This window comes from Garra rufa, chromosome 1 (assembly GCF_049309525.1).
Source record: "Garra rufa chromosome 1, GarRuf1.0, whole genome shotgun sequence".
NCBI classification, from domain to species: Eukaryota; Metazoa; Chordata; class Actinopteri; order Cypriniformes; family Cyprinidae; genus Garra; species Garra rufa.
In genome coordinates this window covers 51853565-51879501 of record NC_133361.1, presented here as the reverse complement: position 1 = coordinate 51879501, position 25937 = coordinate 51853565, and the positions used below count along the sequence as shown (strand labels likewise).

The window sequence follows — 25937 nt, the reverse complement described above, 5'->3', positions numbered from 1 at the left end:
TTCTTTAAAATTTTTAGCAGATGAATAAACATGGTTCATCCAAAAATGAAGTACAGGTTTTTTTTCTTTTAATGGGAGCATGAGGAAATGGATCTCATCACATGTACATTGACACACTAAAAACACACATTGCACGTTTTCTGATACGTATGTCAAATGGATTAGTCATTCATTGTCCTCTTGTCATACATAAAGTAGGCTATGTCAAATAAGTCTCAGTCATTAAATCATGTGACATTTATAGTTAATAAAAACACATTTTGTAAATGTGTGGCAGCAAAGAGAGCAGCTCATATAATCAATTCAGTGTTGACTGTGAAAATGTGATATTTTGATACCACACAGGATATAGGCTATATACTATTAAAAACATTTTATTTTTGTTTGTTTGTTTGTTTTTTGGTCTATTCGTGAATTACGTAGGCCTAATGCAAGCACATTTTATGTGGCAACTGCAGCCTGTATCATACCTGTTTTTTTCCTGGGAATCTCCCATATTTTAACATAGCATTTATTAGGCTACAGTAGCCTATAGTAACTATAAAATATATTTTCAGCCTTATTCTGTGATAAAGATGTTAAATAAAATGTGTATTATTTAAACAAATCATAAACTTGCCATTAGGGTAATATAGCAAAAATACTACAGAATACAAATGGTTGCCATCAGTGTATTTTAGGCTATTTCTTAACGAAGTAAAAGTAAGAGATAAGAAAAAATAAAACAAACATGTCAAACCTGACACTGACTGTGAGTAATAAATGCATAAAATACCAAAACAAATACCAAACCAAAATAGCATAATTACAGAAGGTGCTTATTATTGAGCCCACATGCATCTGTCAGGTCTGTCTTTAGATACTGATTGACATGTTGTCTTGTCATGTCATTGTTTTAGATATTAAACCAAGTGATATCTGCACTAATATTATGTGTGAGTCTTTCCATGAACTAGCTATTTGAAGAAAATCTATTTCTTAAATTTACATTGTCTATATAACTATTCTGAGTTAAATCGAGTGATTTAAGACAGGGAAAAAGAAGAAAGAGAGGTAGGATGTGGAGACAGATGTATTCATGTTGATATGTGTTATTGTTTCCTGTGCGAGTTAGTTTTTAAGGTAATGTTAGCCATTACAGAAAGTATTGAGCTCTTTTTCAGAGAGTTCTTCAAAACTTCTTTTTTTTGTGTTAGAAGAAAGAAGTCTTGCAGATTTGGAACGACATGAGAGTGAGTAAACTATCTCTTCAACACACTGCTTAATTTTTTATAATATTTTATTTTGTTATTCTCCAAAACAGCCATTTTGGGTTCTATGAAGAGAGATGGGCAAGTAATGTTGTATGTCATAAGTCTTTTTGATGGAACTCATGGCATCCCAGAGGATTGTCCAAAAATACTGGAGGTTTTGTTTAGAAACTTTCCAATAAAATGGCATAGTGGGCCATGTAACTGTATATTTTACAGCTATATATTAGGCCTATATACAGTGCTGTGAAAAAGTGTTGGCCCCCTTAATGATTTTTTATTTTTTTGCATGTTTGTCACACTTTAATGTTTCAGATCATCAAACTAATTTAAATATTAATCAAAGATAACACAAGTAAACACAACATGCAGTTTTTAAATGAAGGGGAAAAAAAATCCAAACTCACATGGCCCTGTGTGAAAAAGTGTTCGCTCCCCCCACCCGCTGTTAAAACATAACTGTGGTTTATCACACCTGAGTTCAGTTTCTCTAGCCACACCCAGGCCTGATTACTGCCACACCTGTTCGCAATCAAGAAATCACTTAAATGGGACCTGCCTGACAAAGTGAAGCAGACCAAAAGATCCTCAAAAGCTACACATCATGTTGAGCTCCAAAGAAATTCAGGAACAAATGAGAAAGAAAGTAACTGAGATCTATCAGTCTGGAAAAGGTTATAAAGCCATTTCTAAAGCTTTGGGACTCCAGCGAACCACAGTGAGAGCCATTATCCACAAATGGCCAAAACATGGAACAGTGGTGAACCTTCACAGGAGTGGCCGGCCGACCAAAATTACCCCAAGAGCGCAGTGACGACTCATCCAAGAGGTCACAAAAGACCCCACAACAACATCTAAAGAACTGCAGGCCTCTCTTCCCTCAGTTATGGTCAGTGTTCATCACTCCACCATAAGAAAGAGACTGGGCAAAAATTGGCTGCATGGCAGAGTTCCAAGACAAAAACCGCTGCTGAGCAAAAAGAACATAAAGGCTCGTCTCAGTTTTGCCAGAAAACATCTTGATGATCCCCAAGACTTTTGGAAAAATACTGTGGACTGATAAGACAAAAGTTGGATTTTTGGAAGATTTGTGTCTCATTATATCTGGTGTAAAAGTAACACCAGATATAACACATTTTCATCTTACCAAGAGTAAAATATGGTGGTGGTAGTGTGATGGTCTGGGGCTGTTTTGCTGCTTCTGGACCTGGAAGACTTGCTGTGATAAATGGAACCATGAATTCTGCTGTCTACTGTCCGGCCATCTGTTCTTGACCTCAAGCTGAAGCGAACTTGGGTTCTGCAGCAGGACAATGATCCAAAACACACCAGCAAATTCACCTCTGAATGGCTGAAGAAAAACAAAATGAAGACTTTGGAGTGGCCTAGTCCCGACCTGAATCCTATTGAGATGCTGTGGCATGACCTTAAAAAGGCGGATCATGCTCGAAAACCCTCCAATGTGGCTGAATTACAACAATTCTGCCAAAATTTCTGCACAGTGCTGTAACAGACTCATTGCAAGTTATCGCAAACGCTTGATTGCAGTTGTTGCTGCTAAGGGTGGCCCAACCAGTTATTAAGCACTTTTTCACACAGGGCCATGTGGGTTTGGATTTTGTTTTCCCTTCTTAATAAAAAACTTCATTCAAAAACTGCATGTTGTGTTTACTTGTGTTATCTTTGATTAATACTTAAATTTGTATGATGATCTGAAACATCAAAGTGTGACAAACATGCAAAAAAATAAAAAATCAGGAAGGGACACTTTTTCACACCACTGTATATTTAAGCTAAGTTGGTCATAGCTTTTTAAGTGATCAACATTTAGCTCACCAACCTTCTACAAATAAACAGAACTTTTATATGTAACAGGGAGGGTCAGACTGAGACGTGCGGATCCATTTGCAGCATTTTATTGTCAAGATCGTAGTCGGGGCAAACAGGGTCAACACCAGCAAACAACAACAGCGAAGATAATCCAGAGAGTAAACCAGTAACCAAGCGTGAGTCAAAAACCAAATGGGCAGTCCAAAGTAACAACAGAAACAAACAGAGAAAACAAGGCAAAACAGGAAACAAAACCAGGAATAAACTAGGAAACTCTGAAAACACAGAGACTAGGAAACTGGGAAAACGCTTAGAAATGCAGCCGGGGCAATACAAGACTTAGCGAAGAAGCTGAGTGTGAGAGTGGCTTAAATGCTGTCCGTGTGATGAGCTGCAGCTGTGTGTGTGTGAGAATGAGCTGCAGGTGAATGCAGTGATTGGTGCAGTGGCTTGTGGGGGCTGAAGTCCATGAAGTGTAGTGCAAGAGTTAGTGATGACAGGACGACTCAAATCGTGACAGAGCCCCTCCCCAAGGAGCGGCTTCCAGACGCTCTAACCACCTAATGAAACCGGAGGGTGGTGGAGCGGAGGCGGAACAGGGGGAGGGATGGAGGGCCAGGTCCATGTGGGGGTAATGGAGCCATGGACTGAGGTGGAGCCGACGGAGGGAGAAGCCATGGTGGAGGAAGGGTTGGCTCCTCCATGGGGCCGACCGACGGAGGTGGAGTCGGTGGAGCCCGAGGCGGAACCGGAGAGTCGATGGTCCTAGGTGACACCGAGGATCCGGAGGGCCAAGGCGGAACCCAAGGCTCTGGCGACCCCGGCGGAGATGGAGGTCCGGAGGTACGCAGCGGAGCCGGAGTGACAGAGGATCGAGGCTGTGCCCACGGGAGGGAGGAGGTTCACAGAGCCGGCAGGACGGAGTGACGAGGCGCAGCCGGAGGAGTAGAGTCCAGAGGTGAAGGTGGGGCGACGACTGACCGCGGCGGAGCCCGAGAGACGATGGAGCCCGGAGGAGCTGGTGGGCCGACGGCCGACAACGGAGACGAGGGAGCACAGAGCCGGGGTGGAGCCGCAGGGTCGGAGGGCCGAGGTGGAGTCCAGGACTCTGAGACTGGAGGTGATGGTGAGGGATCCTTCAGTCTGGACACTGATGGAGACTGGCAGTCCCACGGCAAGTCCTCTGCACCGAAGGTGGGATGTGGGTGAGCAGAGGGACTGTCAGGAGACAGAGGTGGCGGGACTGGAGCAGCAGGGAGGGTGGGTGGGAACCACAGTCCATACATGGCCTCCGTGACCAGAACCGGGCAGACAGGAATCTCAGGACGACTGGATGGAACCAGCGGAGGCTCTGGAAGGCTGGGCGGAACCAGCGGAGGCTCTGGAAGACTGGGCTGAACCAGCGGAGGCTCTGGAAGGCTGGGCGGGACCAGCGGAGGCTCTGGAAGACCGGGCGGGACCAGCGGAGACTCTGGAAGGCCGGGCGGGACCAGCGGAGGCTCTGGAAGACTGGGCTGAACCAGCGGAGGCTCTGGAAGGCTGGGCGGAACCAGCGGAGGCTCTGGAAGGCTGGGCGGGACCAGCGAAGACTCTGGAAGACCGGGCGGGACCAGCGAAGACTCTGGAAGACCGGGCTGAACCAGCGGAGGCTCTGGAAGGCTGGGCGGGACCAGCGGAGGCTCTGGAAGACTGGGCTGAACCAGCGGAGGCTCTGGAAGACTGGGCTGAACCAGCGGAGGCTCTGGAAGGCTGGGCGGAACCAGCGGAGGCTCTGGAAGGCTGGGCGGGACCAGCGGAGGCTCTGGAAGGCTGGGCGGGACCAGCGAAGACTCTGGAAGACCGGGCTGAACCAGCGGAGGCTCTGGAAGGCTGGGCGGAACCAGCGGAGGCTCTGGAAGGCTGGGCGGGACCAGCGAAGACTCTGGAAGACCGGGCTGAACCAGCGGAGGCTCTGGAAGGCTGGGCGGAACCAGCGGAGGCTCTGGAAGGCCGGGCGGGACCAGCGAAGACTCTGGAAGACCGGGCTGAACCAGCGGAGGCTCTGGAAGGCTGGGCGGGACCAGCGGAGGGTCTGAAAGACTGGGCTGAACCAGCGGAGGCTCTGGAAGACTGGGCTGAACCAGCGGAGGCTCTGGAAGGCTGGGCGGGACCAGCGGAGGCTCTGGAAGGCTGGGCGGGACCAGCGAAGACTCTGGAAGACCGGGCGGGACCAGCGGAGGCTCTGGAAGGCTGGACTGAACCAGCGGAGGCTCTGGAAGGCTGGTTGGGAGACCAGCTGCTCGAGCCGACAGCAGCGGTGGGTCCTCCACGTTAGACATTAATCTTTGATAAGTCTTGGGTGCAAATTGGGGCGTGGCGGCAGCCATCTTGGGTGCAGACTCCGGAAGGGCAGCCATGTTGTGAACAGGCTCTGGAAGGGCAGACATCTTGTGCTGTGGCTCCTCTAAAACACCCACAGTTAACGGTGAGCCACATAGCAACAGTGCATACTGCATACAGTCCTGTAGCGAGCAGTTAAATTCCCCTCCAGGCAGCATTGATTTGGCAGGTTCATTAAGTCCATAACGAAATAGGCCCCTAAGCCAGGCTTCATCGTAAAATGGTAGTTGGTATGAAAACTTACGGAACTGGTGAACATATTCCTCAATGGGGAGATTTCTCTGTCGTAGGAGCAGAAGCTGGTCGATTGGGTCCATATTGTGATGCTGGTGAATAAAGCTGCTGGATCCTTGTAGTGGCGAACTCTTCTGTAACAGGGAGTCAGACTGAGACGTGCGGATCCATTTGCAGCATTTTATTGTCAAGATCGTAGTCGGGGCAAACAGGGTCAACACCAGCAAACAACAACAGCAAAGATAATCCAGAGAGTAAACCAGTAACCAAGCGTGAGTCAAAAACCAAATGGGCAGTCCAAAGTAACAACAGAATCAAACAGAGAAAACAAGGCAAAACAGGAAACAAAACCAGGAATAAACTAAGAAACTCTGAAAACACGGAGACTAGGAAACTGGGAAAACGCTTAGAAATGCAGCCGGGGCAATACAAGACTTCGCGAAGAAGCTGAGTGTGAGAGTGGCTTAAATGCTGTCCGTGTGATGAGCTGCAGCTGTGTGTGTGTGAGAATGAGCTGCAGGTGAATGCAGTGATTGGTGCAGTGGCTTGTGGGGGCTGAAGTCCATGAAGTGTAGTGCAAGACTTAGTGATGACAGGACGACTCAAATCGTGACATTATAACTATGTCAGGTATGTTTTTAATTTTTTTTTTTTTACCAGACAAATATTCTTAATATAGCCTTGTCACAACCACATAGACTTTGTTTGTTGTCATGGTCACTGATGTTCTTAATTGTTCAGCTGTGTCTTGTTAGTTGTTTATTGTGTTGTTTTCATATTTAAGTTCCTATTTGTTCAGTTTGAGTTTGTGGGGTCTTATACGTCAATGTTACGTCTGTCTTTCTTCCTTTATGTGCAGTATACCATGTGTGGATATATTACAGACTGTTAACCTGGGTGGAACTTTAAGAGTGTGACAAGCAGGATAACATTTCAAAAACTAAAAAAGGTAGGAGTGAGGGTTGATGAATTCCAGCTGGAAAATAAACAATGGAATTGTTATCTATTTTATAAAGCAAGAAAGTACATACTAACAGTGTTGAAGATGACTTGGGGACTATATTTATAACATATAACATTATTGAAAAACATTTTGTGTCAGGGCTCTGCCCTGGCAGCTTTGTCTGTGCTGTCTTTGTTTAATGTTTCTTTGTTTATCTTGTGTCTTAAAGTCCCCCTGAAATCAAAATTTAAGTTTTTTGGCTTTTAGTATGAATATATTAGCCTTAAGGTGATCTATAAGCTAGTGTGTTGCATAACAAAGACAAAATTTGCGTTTAAAAGATATGGGCATTCAAAACTTACAGTCTCGTCACTTCCGCCAATATGAATCAAGGATTTGGATGATATCACCGTGCACTTCAGTTTCTCATCAAACGTTCTGACCAATCAAATGCTCTCTAGAGTCCGTAGTGTCCCGCCCCCTACACAGAGACGCAATAATAACCCGGAGCAGATCATATGTGCTCATATGTACGGTCGGCATGTATTAAACTACACAGCCTCAGCATGATAATGATCACTATTTCGTTTTAGCAAGTTTCATATTGAATTTGTGGGGTAATTTATTAGTCTGTGGCTGTCATAAGCTTACAAATGCGGCTTTACCGAGCTCAACGGCTCTTGCCCAAGCAGATATAAATGGAATGCTATTGGCTATTCAAAATTAGTGGGCGGGGCTGGGCGATATGTTTTTGTTTCAGTTAAAAGTACGTCACCACATAGAATAACGCTGCGTGTTTCAAGGCACTTCAGTGGACCTTTAACACATGGCTTTGTCTTTGTTTGTGTCTACCATGTGTTCCTGTGGTCCCACCTCCTTGTTTCCCTTGGTCACGCCCTCTTGTTGAGCCCTTGTCTAGTCCTCGTTTCTTCTAATTGTGCTCACCTGGCCCTCATTACCTTTCTCTCTTTATATTGTGCTGTTTCTCCTTCAGTGTTTGTGGGTTTGTCTTGTGTCATAGAGACAGTGCTTGCTGCTCTATAGTCCAGTCCTGCCTTGTAGTTTGGTGTATCCTTGCTGCAGTTTTGCTGCTTTTGTTTTTGATTTATACCTTTTAGCTTTCTTGCTAATATTTGCTTAAAATATTATTTTTAGTAGTTATTCTGTAGTTAGTCTAAATTCAGACATTTCATTTTTACCTTTTTTGTTTTGCTTTATTATTATTATTTATTTATTTTTTTACATATTACATGTTGCTCCCTGTGTTGTGCTGATTAGTGTTGTGTGGTCTTGAATGTTGTCTTGTATGTTTGTGCTGTGTGTTCCCTCCAGTCCTGCCCTCCCAGCCTGAGACTCCCTGCCTGTTGGTTCTCCTGGGCAGATCGCCAACCAAGCCTGGTGCTGAGATTCTATCTCTGATTCTGGCCTGCTTTGCTTCCCGTCACTCTGACTGCTAGCTCTGGCGTATTCTGCTCTGGCGATCCCCTCAGTCTTCTGCCTGGTTTGGCCATATGTATGGGACTAATCTCCAGATTGTCCATCTCTGGAGGCACAATTCTATTTCAGCTGGATTGGAGCTCATGTTTGTTCACCCCTGTGCACCCCTGAACCTGTGTTGTCAATAAATAATTGTCTGTCTCATTCACTCTGCATTTGGGTCCCTTCTTGCTAACCCTGACATTTTGAGGTTTTTATAATTGCATGGTTTATATTTCTTGTGGAAGTTGATTACTTTGCACGGTGGACATGATAAAATTGATTGCATATTTCAATGAAAAGGTGTGTAAAATACAAAGCAGTATTTTTATAGTCTATTATCTCAGTTTAAGTGATGAAGAATACCTAAATATATAGCCATTTCTTATATTATCATCATTATCTTATCATTTTAGAGAAAATATGAGTAAGCATATTGTAACGATCAGCCTTATCGGTAGATGTTACCGTGATTTAAAAGGGGTCAGATTAGGCTGTGTGAGATAAAATAAGTGTTTTAAAAAGATAAGACAATGACAAAAGTAAAGTGAACAAATGTATTTACAATATTCACAAGGAACTAAAACAACACAGTAAAACCAGAATAACTTAGGCTGTTAAAAGCAGATTGTCCATTCAAATCATACCCTAAAACAGTCCTTAAGAATCCTAGTTGGTTGAAAGCTCCAAGTAAAAAGTGTCCACCGGTGTATATACAATCCAAAGAAGTGTAGTCCAATAAAAGTGATGCTGGAATGGTAAGTCCTTAAAAGAAACTCCACAATCCAGTGTTTGGTCAATGACCCTGATTGTTTGACATGCTGCTTCCTTTATACTGTTTAGTTCCTGATTCCTGTCATGTGACTGATCACATGACAAGCAGACCCAGACTCACTTAAAGACATACACACATTAAAATGGTTAAGAGGAATAAAATGGCTAAGACAACATGAAAACCTATTAAAACTCAAATATACATAAAATCATAATATATCGAGCAGGTTAAAACATGTGTCCTGTGTGACAGTGTCACATAGTCCCCCCCCCCCCCCCCCCCCCTTAGCCCACGGCTCCCGGGGAAGAGGCTAGTCCCATATAGGTACTGTCAGCCATTGTCCATGTAGTGGGTATCCTCTAGAATGTGTGGCTTAAAATGTCTTTGTAAAAAGTTGGATAAAACTAGGCCCTCCCACACACTAGTCTGCCGGAGGAATCTAAGCAAACACTAGAGAGAGGTGGAATCTGATACCAGCCTGGGCGTCCTAGGGTAGGTGGCGCCGCTCCTCCCAGGATACTGTTGCACCCAGCCACGCTGGTCCGCCAGCCCCCCTGGCGTTTCCTCCTGTCCGGCTTGCGGGTCTCTTTAATGGATGATGAAGGTGCTGATGAACGGGGTTGAGGTGGATGAGGTGGGTTCTTGGTAGGGTTGATGACGGCACAGTCCTTGGCCTCCACACCACACGACTTGCAGCTCTCGACGACGTCCCAGACATCGCTGCGGACCGAAGGCCACCAGGCAACTTCGAGGATCAGCAGGAGGGTCTTTAGACGTCGATGATGTTTCCCTGCTGTCCTCTGGTGGAAATGCTGTACCGTTTGCTGGACCAGGGCCTTGGGGACGACTAGTTGGATCTTGTAGATGCCGCCCCCCTTCTGGAACCGCCGATACAGCAAGCCCTGGTGGTCGAGCACTTCGATCCCATTGGTCGGTGGAGTGGAGGGAGAGATGGAAAGTCCCTGGAGAGTGTCGTCATCACCCAGTGCGCTGCAGAGTTGCTCTTTGGAGAAGGGGAGGATGGAGAAGATGGTGTCGAAGTCTGACCTGGTTGGAATGGTGGCACAGAATTCTCCATCGATGGCTCTGTTGATAGTCCGTGAAGTGGTAGATGTGCTGGGATGGTTAGCCGGAGGAAAGCCAGGGTTTGACGTGGGAGGCACTGGGCTGATCGTCACAGTGGGAGGAGAGATGGCGACTTCTGGATCCTTTTGTTGCTCCAGTTGTTTCGCCCATTTCTTGTCTCTCCTCTTAAAACAGTGGAAGACCTCTCTCTCTAGTGTCGCCACGGCATCCTTAATAGATTCCTCCATTTTGGCAAACTTAAAATCCACAGAGTCTCTAAAACACACTTCACGGTTAATATTACTTTCAACAGAGTCTTTAAAATCCTTCTCCAATTTTAAAACAATGTTTTTAAGAGCAACCACCTCAGCGCAAAGCTGTACACACTCACAGTGATGTAAAATCCGTTCATCATTAAAAACAGCAGATGTATTAAAAGAAGCAGCATTAATGTGGTTTGTCGTCATCTTAAAACACTCTTCTCTACACAGCGTTTAAAATCTTTTAACGTTCCCCGTACGGGCCACCATATGTAACGATCAGCCTTATCGGTAGATGTTACCGTGATTTAAAAGGGGTCAGATTAGGCTGTGTGAGATAAAATAAGTGTTTTAAAAAGATAAGACAACGACAAAAGTAAAGTGAATAAATAAATGTATTTACAATATTCACAAGGAACTAAAACAACACAGTAAAACCAGAATAACTTAGGCTGTTAAAAGCAGATTGTCCATTCAAATCATACCCTAAAACAGTCCTTAAGAATCCTAGTTGGTTGAAAGCTCCAAGTAAAAAGTGTCCACCGGTGTATATACAATCCAAAGAAGTGTAGTCCAATAAAAGTGATGCTGGAATGGTAAGTCCTTAAAAGAAACTCCACAATCCAGTGTTTGGTCAATGTTTTCGTCTGTTCCCTTTTTGGTTATGAAAATAATGTCAAAACACGTAAAAATCTTGAACATACAATTTCAAATATTTAATTATCTTTGATACAATTACTTTTCCCCCCATTTTGCAGTGAAATATGACTTCTTGTGGTTAGATTTCTATATATTAAAACAAGACTGTAAGATAGAAAATCAAAATACATTTGAGCTTATTTCTGTAAAATGTTATGTTGTGTCATGCCGCCCTGTGACTATGGCCCAGAACAATGATGACGAGTGTTTCGTTTGTCGCTCTGAGGGAGATCTCATGTGTTGTGATGAGTGTCCACGAGCTTTTCATTCAGACTGTCACATACCAGCTGTAAATGGAGACTCACCTGGGTGAGAGAGACAAACAGAACAGAAATCAGAAAATCAGCAAGTGTGCTGTACTTTCATTATATATGTGTGTGTGTGTGTGTGTGTTTGCTTGTAGGGAATGGATTTGTACCTTTTGTGTGTTAAGAAAGAGTCAACAATGGTGTGACACCAATAACATGTCTGAACAAGAAGCTTCCAAAGCCCCAGTGTCTCAATACATATTGGTAAACACACACACACACACACACACACACACACACACACACACACACACACACACACACACACACACACACACACACACACACACACACACACACACACACACACACACACACACAACCTTAATATAGAAGATAAACACACACATTTAAGGTGCTCACATTTTGTAACAGCCTTCAATGCTTCAATGTGCTGCCTACATAGGCTGCTCAGCAGGTTTAGAAACAGAATAATTATTTATGGGCCTAATTGTGGATATGTGTGTTGTTTGTCATCTATAGCACTGCTACTACCTCCTGTTGTGTGTGTACAGAGAGGACAACCAGAAGGTGCTTGTTAAGGATCCACGCAAAAAGGTGAGATTGTCTCGTTTTTTCTTCTTGCTCTCTTTTATATGTCACCCAACTTCAGAACTGTACTCTTTTCATGCCTTAGTTTAATTGAAATTTATAATGCATTAAAACCAGAAATAAAATGACTTCCAGGTGCGTAGATACTCTGAGTTCATAACTCAGCCGATGTGGCTGGACAGAATAAAGCAGAAGTTGGTGTCACGTATCTGGTCTATCCTGTCATCATGAACTCTTGCACCACACTTCATGGACTTCATTCCCCACAAGCCACTGCACCAATCACTGCATTCACCTGCTCCTTGTTTCTCACTGCACTGATTACCGCTCACAGCTGCACCTCATCACACTGACTGCATTTAAGCTTCTCACACACACACAGCCACCTTGCGAAGTCTTATTGTTCCGTATGGTCTGTATTTCCGAGCGTTTCTTTCCGTGTTTGTTTTCCCGTGTGTTTGATTCCTGGACTCCCTCCCGTGTTTGATTCTTGCTGCCAGCCCCGACCTTTCTGCCTGTTTTTGACCACGATTTCTGCTTGCCCCTTTGTGTTTGTTTTGTGTTTGAAATAAATGCTGCAAATGGATCCGTACGTCTCTGACCCTCCTTGTGACAGAAGACTTCGCCGCACCAGGATCCAGCAGCCTTATCCCACCACCAGCGCTAACATGGACCCAGTCAACCAGCTACTTGATCTGCGACAGGGATATCTACCCATTGATGAATATGTTCACCAGTTTTGTGAGTTGTCCAAGGAAGTACCATTTTATGATGAAGTCATGCTTAAGGAGTTATTCCGTTTTGGACTGAATGAGTCCATTAAATCATGGTTCCCTGAGGGGAGGTTCAATTGTAGTTTAAAGGACTTTATGGACTATGCACTCATTTTGAGCAGTTCTTCTTTCACTGTGGATATCACTGAGGACAATTGCACCAAACTAGAGCCACAGGACAAGATGTCTGCTAGCCCTGAGCCACAGCACAAGATGTCTGCTAGCCCTGAGCCACCGCACAAGATGTCTGCTAGTCCAGAGCCTGTTCACAAGATGGACGCCCTTCTAGAGTCTGTTCACAAGATGGCCTCCCTTCTAGAGTCTGTTCGCAAAATGGCTGCCCTTCCAGAGTCTGCTCTCAAGATGGTCACCCTTCCAGAGCCATTGCACAAGATGGCTGCCCTCCCAGACCCTCTGCTGGTCCCGCCCGGCCTTCCAGAGTCTCCGCTGGTTCCGCCCAGCCTTCCAGAGCCTCAGCTGGCTCCGCCCAGCCTTCCAGAGCCTCAGCTGGCTCCGCCCAGCCTTCCAGAGCCTCAGCTGGCTCCGCCCAGCCTTCCAGAGCCTCAGCTGGCTCCGCCCAGCCTTCCAGAGCCTCAGCTGGTTCAGCCCAGTCTTCCAGAGCCTCCGCTGGTTCAGCCCAGTCTTCCAGAGCCTCAGCTGGTTCAGCCCAGTCTTCCAGAGCCTCCGCTGGCTCCGCCCAGCCTTCCAGAGCCTCCGCTGGTTCCATCCAGTCATCCTGAGATTCCTGGCTGCCCGGTTCTGGTCATGGAGGCCATGCATGGACTGTGTGGGTTCCCACCCACCCCCCCCTGCTGCTCCAGTCCCGCCACCTCTGTCTCCTGACAGTCCCTCTGCTCACCCACATCCCACCTTCGGTGCAGAGGACTTGCCGTGGGACTGCCAGTTTCCATCGATGTCCAGACTGAAGGATCCCTCACAATCACCTCCAGTCTCAGAGTCCTGGACTCCACCTCGGCCCTCCGACCCTGCGGCTCCACCCCGGCTCTGTGCTCCCTCGTCTCCGTTGTCGGCCGTCGGCCCACCAGCTCCTCCGGGCTCCATCGTCTCTCCGGCTCCGCCCCGGTCAGTCGTCGCCCCACCTTCGCCTCTGGACTCTACTCCTCCGGCTGCGCCTCGTCACTCCGTCCTGCCGGCTCTGTGGACCTCCTCCCTCCCGTGGGCACAGCCTCGATCCTCTGTCACTCCGGCTCCGCTGCGTACCTCCGGACCTCCATCTCCGCCGGGGTCGCCAGAGCCTTGGGTTCCGCCTTGGCCCTCCGGATCCTCTGTGTCGCCCAGGACCATCGACTCTCCGGTTCCGCCTCGGGCTCCACCTCCGTCGGTCGGCCCCATGCAGGAGCCAACCCTTCCTCCACCATGGCTTCTCCCTCCGTCGGCTCCGCCTCAGTTCGTGGTTCCAGTACCCCTACATGGACCTGGCCCTCCATCCCTCCCCCTGTTCCGCCTCCGCTCCACCACCCTCCAGGTTGTATTAGGTGGTTAGAGCGTCTGGAAGCCGCTCCTTGGGGGGGGGGGGGGGGCTCTGTCACGTATCTGGTCTATCTCATCATGAACTCTTGCACCACACTTCATGGACTTCATTCCCCACAAGCCACTGCACCAATCACTGCATTCACCTGTTCCTTGTTTCTCACTGCACTGATTACCGCTCACAGCTGCACCTCATCACACTGACTGCATTTAAGCTTCTCACACACACACAGCCACCTTGCGAAGTCTTATTGTTCCGTATGGTCTGTATTTCCGAGCGTTTCTTTCCGTGTTTGTTTTCCCGTGTGTTTGATTCCTGGACTCCCTCCCGTGTTTGATTCTTGCTGCCAGCCCCGACCTGTCTGCCTGTTTTTGACCACGATTTCTGCTTGCCCCTTTGTGTTTGTTTTGTGTTTGAAATAAATGCTGCAAATGGATCCGTACGTCTCTGACCCTCCTTGTGACAGTTGGAAAGTAAGGAGTATCACGCAGTAGGAGAATTCGTTTCTGACTTTCAGCTCATTTTCAGCAACTACAGCACGTTCAATAAGGTAAGGTCCACTTAACCCTAAAAAGGTCTTCATTTCCAGTTCATCAATTTGGTCTTTGGGGTCAATATGACCCCAACAATTGATAGAGAAATTATACAAAAAATATACATTTTTAATTATACAAATAATATATATATATATTTTTGTTTACTTCTCATCTATTCCTTAATGCTGTGTTTTGGGAGATATTAAGTACTTTTGTACCTATTTACCACACAATTCCTCAACTACACCATAAGCTTGCATATGAAATTTTAATTTTTTTATGAAAAATTCACTTAAATTATGATCTAAATTTAATTTACAGTTTTTCTCAATTGCTAAGACATATTTCTTGAAAGCTGCTCTCCTTTTCTCTAAACTGTGTACACAAAACCCAATTTTCAAGCTATATTCACAAAATCTCAGACTCTTCTTGCAAAACCAAACTTTCACCTCAAAACAGTTCAATCTGTGCTCAAAACTGAACTATGTTGTCAAATCGTGCCCCGAGTCAATCAAAATTAAAAACACCACTGAACAGTCACTAAACACTACGTAGAAAAATAGAAAACACAATGCTCAGGACATGAAGCTGGAGAAATAAATGTTTATTGTTCACTGTAGGCTAAATGCATGTTGCAAAACAAAGAAAACCTGTGCATTTAGCACTTGTACAAAAAGACAAAACAGAAATCTTGTGCATTTACATGTAGCACTTGTAAAAACAAACAGAAATCCTATGCGTTTGCCACTTGTGAACAGTAAGCCCATGTAAAAATAAAGTACAAAAATATACAAATAAGTGCATTACTCAGCCACAGCATCATGTCTCCGTACTGGGTCAGGCCACAGGACTTCATCCACATCACAGGCCACATTTTGTCTGGCCAGGCAACAACATAGATAGGAAGAGTTCGTGTGAGAGGAGGTCGAGGTGGTCGAGGAGGTCAGCGAAGACAAAGAACAGTAATATCTGATGAAATCAGAGCGACTGTGATTGACCATGTTCTTGTCCATGGTATGAGCATGAGGGAGGCTGACAAAGGGTACAACCAAACATCAGTAAATTCACTGTGTCCACCATAATCCGAAGATTTAGAGAAGAGAACAGGTAATTACCATATTTTGACATTATAGTACAGTATGTAAATGTTGACAGCAATTACTGTATGACATACTATAGAGCTGGTAAGTCCCGCCCATCCATAAAACCCCACTGGACCTCTAGATTGAAAAATCGTCAATGCAAGTGAATGTGAGAAAATAATTGTTTGACTATAATGTCAAAAAATGGTAATTTCCTTGTTTTCTTCTCTAAATCTTCGGATTATGGAGGACACAGTGAATCTACTGATGTTTGGATTTCATCAGATATTACTGTTCTTTGTCTTTGCTGACCACCTCGACCACCTCTCACATGAACACTTCCTCTCAGGCCTCACAAACCAGTGTTCTCTGAACTGGCTTACTGTATATGTTCCCTCACATCATTAGCCACAAGTGTGATCAGTTTTGAGTTGTTGTGTTCAAGTGGAGAAACCTGTGCTTTAATTGTGTTTGACTTTTGTCACCTGTGCTCACCATTATGCAGCACGGGTGCATCACAATGAAAATGTGTTGGCAAGTTGTGTCTAAACAGGTGAAAAGTGCTTATGGTTTTGCCAAAAGAGTGATTGATTCAATCAATGGGTTCAGGCAACTGAGCATTTGGTTCAGACATTAGGGTTTAGTGTTTTATCAATTGAGAAAAACTGTAAATTGTTTTTGGATATTGATCTAGGTGTTATGTGTAGAAGTACGCTATCTCCTGGTTAGAGATAAACCTTAATTCTTTTCAGTTTAAGAAATAAATAGTTTTGACCAGCAGAGGCCAATAGAGAGCCATTCATTTTACTGCATGTAGCCAACTGCTTGAATTACAACTTTTGAAATACATTTTTTGAATTTATTTATATATAAACATAAGAAAGGACATTTAAAATAATATTTTTTTTTTTCAAATAGTAGAATTTTTGTAGTTTTGGTGCATTTTGAAATGTCTATTTTTGCATAATGCCACAGAAATTTGACAGAAAAATGCCACCTAAGACACACCTAAAGGACAAGACTTGGAGTCAGAGTGTGTGTGCGTGTGTGTGAGTGTGTGTGTGAGAGAGAGAGAGAGAGAGAGAGAGAGAAAGAGAGAGAGTGAGAGAATACATGGGTGCATATGTAAGTGTGTGTGTGTGTGTGTGTGTGTGTGTGTGTGTGTGTGTGTGTGTGTGAGCATTCTTTTCTACAGTCTTTTCTACATCACATTTATGCTCTAGTAGTAGGCCTTCATTTCTGTGTGTGAATTTTCTTATTTATGCCGGATTTATAGATTTTTTTTGACAAATGAAGAAAAAAATATTGATTTTTTTTCAAATTTCCCATTCATTTCAATGTGGGGTCATATTGACCCCAAAGACCAGATTAGTAAAAAAAAAAATTACATACCTTCAGAACAATCGAACCAAGCCGGTTTTTGTGTGTATAGACAGATTATGTAGGAAAAGTCACAAAATATTTTTCCTCTCAGATGAAGGGAACCCTTTTTTTTAATCAAGGAAAAGTCGATCGGGGTCATATAGACCCCAAGGACCGATTGAGGGTATTAAACAAGTTACATAAGAAATACATCGCCAAAAGACAAATCAAGAGCTTGTTAAAATTTTATTGTTTTTAATGTGTTATACGTGGATACATATCTTGGACATTATTGATGATTACTGTTGAGATGATTAACTTTACAAGAGGACATTTGATTTTTGACAGATAGTTTTGTGTTTTGTTCTCTCTTGTTTGCTCTTTAAAGGACAGTGAGTTTGGCCAAATGGGTGCCAGGCTAAAGGAAATATTCAAGGAAGAGTCCAAGAAAATCTTCTGCAACAAATAACAGCCTTTCAAAGACACAGTTGAGCTCTAGGTTTTAAATGTCATTATTGTAACCATTGCGATAATGTGGTACAAGGTAAAATATTCTTAGATGATAATACATGCAAGGTTTATTCTATGAGACATTTTATTAACTGTCAAACTACTCATTAATAAACTAGAATGTCATCAATTTAAGGTGTTTTGTATTTGAAGAACAAAAAGACGCACAAAGAACACATATATGCCATCAGTAATGAAGATAATCCTATGGCAAAACATTTTAAATGAATGCATAAAAGTAATCCGTCGATGCTTAATTGTGCTTTCACACCTGAAGATCGATTTCTCTGTTCCAAAAACAGAGATTAAAATGATTACAATGTTGCATTTTTTTCTTGATGCGGTTCGCTTTCCCACGGCAAAGTTTCTAATCTGACCAAATGTGTTAATACAAGTCACGCATGAGTAAAATGTCCTCAGAATTGGTCAAAGTTCCACGGGTTATTTTCCAGGATTCCGCTCAACTGTCATCCGTCAGAATGGAACAACAGCTTTGGATTTTTTGTAGCTATCATTATATTCATTTATAGTTTTGAGCAGGAGTCCAGGATTCGTAGGGAAAACATTTTTAAAATGCACCTACTACAAAGAGAGCAATAAGACGGCATTATGAAATGAAAAGGAGCGCTTTGATTTTGAATAGTAAAAACATGCCCACACACAGACATTCACAGGTTCATTAAAAGAGGTATTAGTTAAATAACAAAGCTACTGCTTTCCCCGGAATTACCCATTATATATTGTGATATAGCCTTGTTCGTTGGTCCGTTCGATCAGATTGCTTTCTCACTGCAACCGAACCGCTCCAGAGTTAGTTTTCGATCATTTTACAATCGTACGTCGGACACCGCAGTAAAGATAGTTTGCGGTTTGATATTCAGATTTGCGCAAGTTTTCACACATCAGAATAGTGATGTTAGTGGCCCAGGGAAGGGTCAGCTGGTCAGTACCGAACTGTGAAAGTTTTCACAGATCAGAATAGTGATGTGACCCAGGGAAGGGTCAGCTGGTCAGTACCAAACTGTGAAAGTTTTCACAGATCAGAATAGTGATGTTAGTGACCCAGGGAAGTGTCAGCTGGTCAGTACCGAACTGTGAAAGTCTTCACAGATCAGAATAGTGATGTTAGTGACCCAGGGAAGTGTCAGCTGGTCAGTACCGAACTGTGAAAGTCTTCACAGATCAGAATAGTGATGTTAGTGACCCAGGGAAGGGTCAGCTGGTCAGTACCGAACTGTGAAAGTCTTCACAGATCAGAATAGTGATGTTAGTGACCCAGGGAAGGGTCAGCTGATCAGTACCGAACTGTGAAAGTCTTCACAGATCAGAATAGTGATGTTAGTGACCCAGGGAAGGGTCAGCTGATCCACGAACTGTGAAAGTCTTCACAGATCAGAATAGTGATGTTAGTGACCCAGGGAAGGGTCAGCTGATCCACGAACTGTGAAAGTCTTCACAGATCAGAATAGTGATGTTAGTGACCCAGGGAAGGGTCAGCTGATCCACGAACTGTGAAAGTCTTCACAGATCAGAATAGTGATGTTAGTGACCCAGGGAAGGGCCAGCTGATCAGTACCGAACTGTGAAAGTCTTCACAGATCAGAATAGTGATGTTAGTGACCCAGGGAAGGGTCAGCTGATCAGTACCGAACTGTGAAAGTTTTCACAGATCAGAATAGTGATGTACGTGACCCAGGGAAGGGCCTAATAATGAAAACTTTTATTCACTGGTACAGCACCGTGTGACATTACGATTATTGGTAAATGACGTTAAAATGAAGAGCGCTTATCTTTCACATTCCTTATAGCGGACAACCAAGGGGTTTACCGACAAGATCTTTGCTGTGAAAAAAAAAATCGCAGATCATGCTGGTTAAGATGACACCGGTTTCAGTCTTCTAAGTTTCCAGCTTTCAGAGCTATAAGCATTATAAAATTAAAAATCGCATCGAAAAAAATCCTGATTTCCGCCAGAAGGAAAGCATCAACATAAATCACACATCATGGAGAACGACATTCTGTATTATTTGCATGTTTATGACAGCGCACTGTGTATTCATAGCCAAAAGAAATCTGAATATCAAACTGCAAACCATCTTTACTGCAGCATCTCGCCGCGATTGTTTTGGTGCGGATCCGACGGCGATTGCCGTGTTCACATATGCCCAAACGAACCGAGCTAAGGTGGGAAACGCTCCAGGTTCCAAAACAAAGTGCCAAGTGTGAAAGAACCAAGGTATTGACCACGTGAATATTGCTGTTAGAAAAGGAAATAGAGAACTTAAACTAAACAAAGGAGACATTTTGGATTTACAAATTAAAGGCTAATACTATCCAGGATTAAATGAAGACTTGGACTTTTTTCCTTTTTTATAATGTTTTATTATGATAAGTTTTTAGATTTGAAGTCATATTTCTTGAGTATGAAAATATGCTGTTTTTGTCAATGTTTAATGTTATAGAGAGTTGTTTGTCACGTGACTATGATCAGATGACTTAATGACACTGCTTTCGCCTGTGCTCTAGGTGCGTTCACGCCATATTGGAATTCCCGTAATTAAGAGATTCCAACTTGTAAAAAGCATTCACGTCCTCATAGAACTTGTAATTACAACTTGTGAACTGGGAGTCTTCTGAGAACTACGACTTGTACCACATGACCGTTGTACCGCCTGACCAACGTGGGCTCTGTTTAGGCGTTGATAGTAGGTGTGTTCGACTTAACGCAGTGCTGCGCAGATCGATCAAATTCTGACTTGAAGCAATGCATGCCGGTTAGAAATTGTGTCCAACTTGAGATGGCACCGACGGCAGGTGATTGTCACGAGTGGCATCATTCGAGATCAGCCGGCTAACTCAACCGCTGCAGTTTATTCAGTGCGACTGCAATAGCTTTGATGACGACAGCTGTTTTACGAATGGCCGGATTCACAGCATGACAACGATCACGTGTGTTTCATGTTTAATCTAACCTTTTTATTCCAATAATGGCCACAAATCTGTGTTTTTAGAACAACAAAAGCTGTACTGTAGTCGCAATGTTATATTAAGTCACGTTTATCATAAAACATAAATGAAAGCATATATATATATATTCACTTCATCTGTGATAGAGTATGCAAACACCGCATGAGCGTCACTTCCGAGAGCAGAAAGTGTCCGACTTGACATGTACATTTTCAACTCCGCCCCTGACTGCAACCGGCTGATCTCATTGACTGCCGTCTGTAGCCATGGTTCAAGTCGAACACACCTACTGTTGCCATAGAAAAAGCATAATTCCGAGTCTGAGGACGTGAACAGCTCCAAGTAGAACGTCACATGTTGTCATCTCGAAATTACCATAATTACCACATGGCGTGAACGCAGCATAAGTTTGTTGTTTGCTCTCCCTGAAGGAGGCATGTGCTGAAATGCATTGGAGTGTTTTTAGATTATTTTAGCCATCTGATAATAAATGCTTTTTTAATCTGCAAGAGTGCCATGGTCATTCTAAAGTTTTCTTTGAGAGCTGGGTAGCTTTGAATATTCATTAGATCTCATTATATTGTATATAAGATGTATACGCGCAGTCAGCAGGGACAAGGCGAGGATATAAATAAAGCTTTAACTAGTCTCAGCCTTCAGATGTCAAGCCCACAGATCTTTTGTTGAGCATCTGATGGATAGATAGATAGATATGTATACACATATTTATGTCTGATGCATATGGCACAAAAAATTAGAAACACTTCAGGAATTTCAACGTCGTTATCTGATTTATTGAATTCTACTGGATTTCCAGGAAACGTTTGTGTCGCATTTTTCAACATTCCGCCTGGAAACCAAGATGCTGTGACACCAAACCCCTTCAACGAAGAAGAAAGCCGTCAGTTTTATAACTATGACAATGAGCACTTATCGGGATCAACTAAATGCTGGATTTTTCAAAATATGTGAAATATGTAAATTTTGCAGTATATACTCTTTAAAATAAGTCCAAGAGTTCTACACACCGGTCTGTTACTGTGGGGACATTTTCAGGCCCCTAAGCATGACATGGCACAAAACGTAATGTGATTGGTTGCTTTACATGTCAATCATATGGCCTCTTGGGCGGTCCTTGGCCATTCAAAGCGGCCAAGGTTCCAGAAGGTCTGGCTAAGCCAGACTAAGCTTTAACTGCACAGATATATTTGCTTATTCCGACAGACCTATCTATGAAAATGATTTTTAAAAAGTTTAATCGATTCATATTTTATTTCATTACCAGGATATGTATTGTCATATCACTCAGCCCTAACATGCATTAATGCTCTAAACACATTTGACAAGATTCAAGATTGACTGGCTAACACTATTTGATGAGAGGACAATGAATTTGACCAAACAAATTCACATATCAAAGACGAAAAGATGGGAATGAATGTGCAATGTGTTCATAGTGTGTCACTGTGAGAACACATGACTTGAGATCCATTTCCTCATGCTCCTCTTAAAAAAAGACCTGTACTACTTCATTTTATGATAACATTTTTGTTTGTTTGTTGTATTCATCTGCTAAAAATGTAAAATGCAAAAGAAAAATTATGGCCCATGTGCTTTTTCCTCACAGCAACTTTTTAATTGTATGTGGCTATTTTTCCATAGTATTATAAGATTAAAACATCTTTCATAGTGACTCATATTGTCATACAGTAACAGCATCATACATACCTCATATTAAACGAATCCAGTCAGAGTAAACCATAAGCATATGTACATTCACGTATACAACGAGCACCAAATATAGGGATTCAAATTAAAATGTAAATCTGGATAAACAGTTTGAGAACTTTGAAAACAAACATTAATGCAAGGCATAAATGAAATATTAGATTCTGCATTTCAGTCACATTAAGTAGGCAAAATCAGCATACTCATGTTGACATTGTACAGATGGTCACAAGATGCTATTTGGCTCAATTTCAGATTATGCTGAAGAACATGATCTTAAGGTTTGACAGAAACTTGTGGGATTCATGACATAAATATCATTGGTAAATCTAGTAAATTCATAAAATAAGCACATGGATCTCTCTTATATACATATTAAGAAGCTGTAGCTGCCGTTTATGTCTCAAACTGACTGAAGTTAATGCTGTTTTTCAGCATTACTGTGGTCTACTGGATTCAGAAATCAGATCATTTACTAGTTTAGGTTCCTTCTTCTTCAGCAATCTGTAGAATTCTGCTTTTACAGAAGCTCCTCCAGAGTCAAGAGCTTTAAACAAGAGTCTCATTTGCTTTTGGTGTGGTTCTATAGCTTGAACTTCACTGTTCATTTCATGACTAATCATGTTTTTGGCCCTCAGACCATCAGCAATCTCCATCACTGATGAAACTCTCTGAATGAGGTGATGTCTGTTATTGTCCACAAATTCAGATTCTGATAAAACAAACAAAAAAGATAAAAAATTTTAGAAAGTTTTTTGTGTAACAAAAAAAAAAAAAGATCAACAACTGCAACTGAGTTCATACCTGTGAGCTGTCTGTGAGCTGGACGCTCTACCTCTTGGCCTGATGTTACTAACAAAATAGGAAAATCAGTCATGAAAACCTTATCCAATTAGGAACTGATCAACAGGACAATCCAGTCACTTTATAATATATTTTAATTTAGAACCATTAGAAACATGTCAACACTAATAATAATAAAGTACATCGTAGATCATAATATAATATTTAGTTCAAGTCAAAATTAAAAAATCATCATTTGGAGAAAAACATTTATCAACTGTCTGTCAAATAAAAGTGGAACTACTTCTAAACAGTTAAGTAAACTTTTAATAAAATATGTGGGAAGTGTGTCAAGGTAGCAGGTTGACGATTAAAAGTGCTGTACTATTTCTCCCAAAATGTTCTTATCAATTGCTTCAGGGACTTCTTTTTTAAATGATTTCCTCAAAAAACATAATTTCTTTCCAACTGAAGAAAGACAGTATGACAATGGAGTACATCTGTAAATTTTTGTTCTGGAAGTAAACTACTCCTTTAAATCTTACATTATTTATGTTTTTTTTTATTTCATAACTGGTGTTATAATTATACCCAACTTCTTATCCATGATGAATTCTAGCATTGCTAGCAACAATTATTTGTGTCATTCCTTACCTGTGAGAAGGATTTGTCGGGGAGGCCACACTTCCCTACTTTCAGTGTTGTCCTTAAGACTTAGCTTGACCTTCTCTTTTCTGACATCCACAAACACTTCAAATGTGGGATGATAGTTTGGACCAAAATTAAACTCAAACACCTCAGTCTGAAAAAAGAACAAGACTAAGGTGATTCTTGGGCAGAAAAAAATACATGCGCTAAAATAACTCGAAATCAATCAGGAAATTATATTGAGAAGAAAAAAAATAAATGTATACTTCAGTGACATGTTAGTTACATTAAAGAGATAGTTCACCCAAAAATGAAAATGTAGTAATTATTTACTCGACCCAAGGTTTATTCTGTGCGGTATTGCCTTTATTTATTTATTTCTTACTTTTCCTGAATTTTCTCAACTGTGATTTTTGGGTGAACTAACTCTTTATATAGCCTACTGTAATATATTGTAGAGATTTATGCATCTAAATATAATTAATAATGTTTAAATTGAATAAGATGTTACCTCTGGCTGCACTCTATATTTCTTTGGTTGACAACACAGATGGTAATATGTTCCCGGGTTGAGATGACACTTTGAACTGGTTTTAATATGCATATTCTCCACATGCTGGTCCTTGACCTTAAGAAGAGGTTGGGGTTAGGAAGAGGCTGTGAAGGCTAGCCAGAGCCTGACCATTTAGGTAACAAAAATGGTTCCTTCCAACATAATGAGACGATGGCTCCTTAAATAATTACTAAACAGACCTTATTTTTAACATTTTTAGGCAGGGGCTTTTCCTACGAAGAGTCAAGGGAGGTAGAACAAAAAAACAATGCCAATATTACAAAATATAACATTACAAAGTCACTTGTTTTTTTTTTAAGAAACATTGTCCAACAGCGACACCAGCAGGTAAAGTTACAGCAGGTGTCTACGTCTATCTTGCCTCCTTTGAGCCCATTGAGTTTTAACAGACCCCCTAAAGCATGCCGTGAGTTTGGTGGGGGGTAATTGAGAATGAATGAGGGAAAGTCACGTGTGTCGCGTTATGATCGTATATGACTGGTTATGATCGACTGTGATTAGTTCATGTGACAAATTCCGCCTCTCGTGTTCCACGTTCATGAATCAGTCTAAATTAACAATATAATGGCATTAATAGGAACTCTAATTTAAAAAAGTAAGTAAACAACTCACAAACTTAGATATAACCACTGTAATGCCAAAACAAGATTTCAAATGGCATGGAAACATGAGCTGTGGGATTTTTAGTGAGTAATCATCTTCATGAAATTCAACATCAGAAGGCATAAAAAACAGTGTAATTTAATTAAATGAATGTCTCATTGCAATCTAAAAGAAGATTGATTCACATTCCATTTAAACTGAGGCAAATACAGTGTGTGTCACACCACATTAAAGAGGATGAAAACCACATTTTTGTAAGTTTCTGCATTTCACTATAAATCTGACAGAATTTGATAGCCGAAACTTTGTTTTATATTAAAAGTACCCAAGCTTGGGGGGGCGCTCGAGAGCACCGAATGGAGTAGACGTAGTTTTGAGGAGCTCCTCCATTAACCTCGAAAAAACTAGCTTCATTTAATCATAATAAAAACGAAACAATACCCTTTTAAGCTTGAAGTCAAGATGACGAAACCTAAAACAAAGAAATGTGACCAACCGGCCAATGTAGACGAACAGTCAATGGAGAAGCAAGCACTGACTGAACAAGCGGCTAGTGCTACTGTCAACGAAAAGACCACGGCCTTATCCCCAATCTTGGCAGCAATCCAAGCATCTATTCAAGCTATGGATAAGTTGATGAATGACAGATTTAACTCTATCGAAAATACTTTGTCGCAAATGCAAGCATCGCTTACCGAAACTAACTCCTGTATCTCCGATCTCGAGGGCGCGAGAGTCGAACATGACAGCTGCATTTCTGAGTTAAAGGCTCTCTGCCAGGATATTGTTGCCGCCAATAAAGCCTTACACGTCAAGCTTGATGACCTGGAAGGCCGCTCCCAGCGGCAAAATATTAAAATTGCAGGGCTACAAGAGAAAGTTGAAAATGTTTGCCCAATGGAATTTGTGGAGAAGCTGATACCGGCCGTCCTGGGAGACCAAAACTTTCCATCTGGAGTAAAAGTGGATCGCGCACATCGTATTGCGTATCTTGACTTCTTACGCACGTACACTTGACAATTTCACAGTTGCTCTAAGCGTATTGAGCCTGTGAGTATGGTCTTGTTCATGCGCCGCTATACAGACCGGTGACTCGGGCTCTCGGATG

The 25937-nt window shown here is 42.5% G+C and overlaps 2 protein-coding genes across 2 annotated transcripts in view; both read right to left on the bottom strand.

Moving 5' to 3' along the window:
• Nucleotides 1-25937, bottom strand: part of LOC141336798 (uncharacterized) — a 131947-nt gene that overhangs the window by 10708 nt on the left and 95302 nt on the right. The gene's annotated exons all lie outside the window — the stretch shown is intronic.
• The window catches only part of LOC141342346 (uncharacterized), a 28287-nt gene continuing 24462 nt past the window's right edge, over nt 22113-25937 (bottom strand). The window contains exons 31-34 of the mRNA XM_073846785.1: nt 24164-24280; nt 23659-23806; nt 23026-23073; nt 22113-22933 (exon numbers count right to left, since the gene is read on the bottom strand). Coding sequence (XP_073702886.1) covers nt 22659-22933; nt 23026-23073; nt 23659-23806; nt 24164-24280 — 588 coding nt within the window. The 3' untranslated portion in view covers nt 22113-22658. The remainder of the gene's footprint in view (nt 22934-23025; nt 23074-23658; nt 23807-24163; nt 24281-25937) is intronic.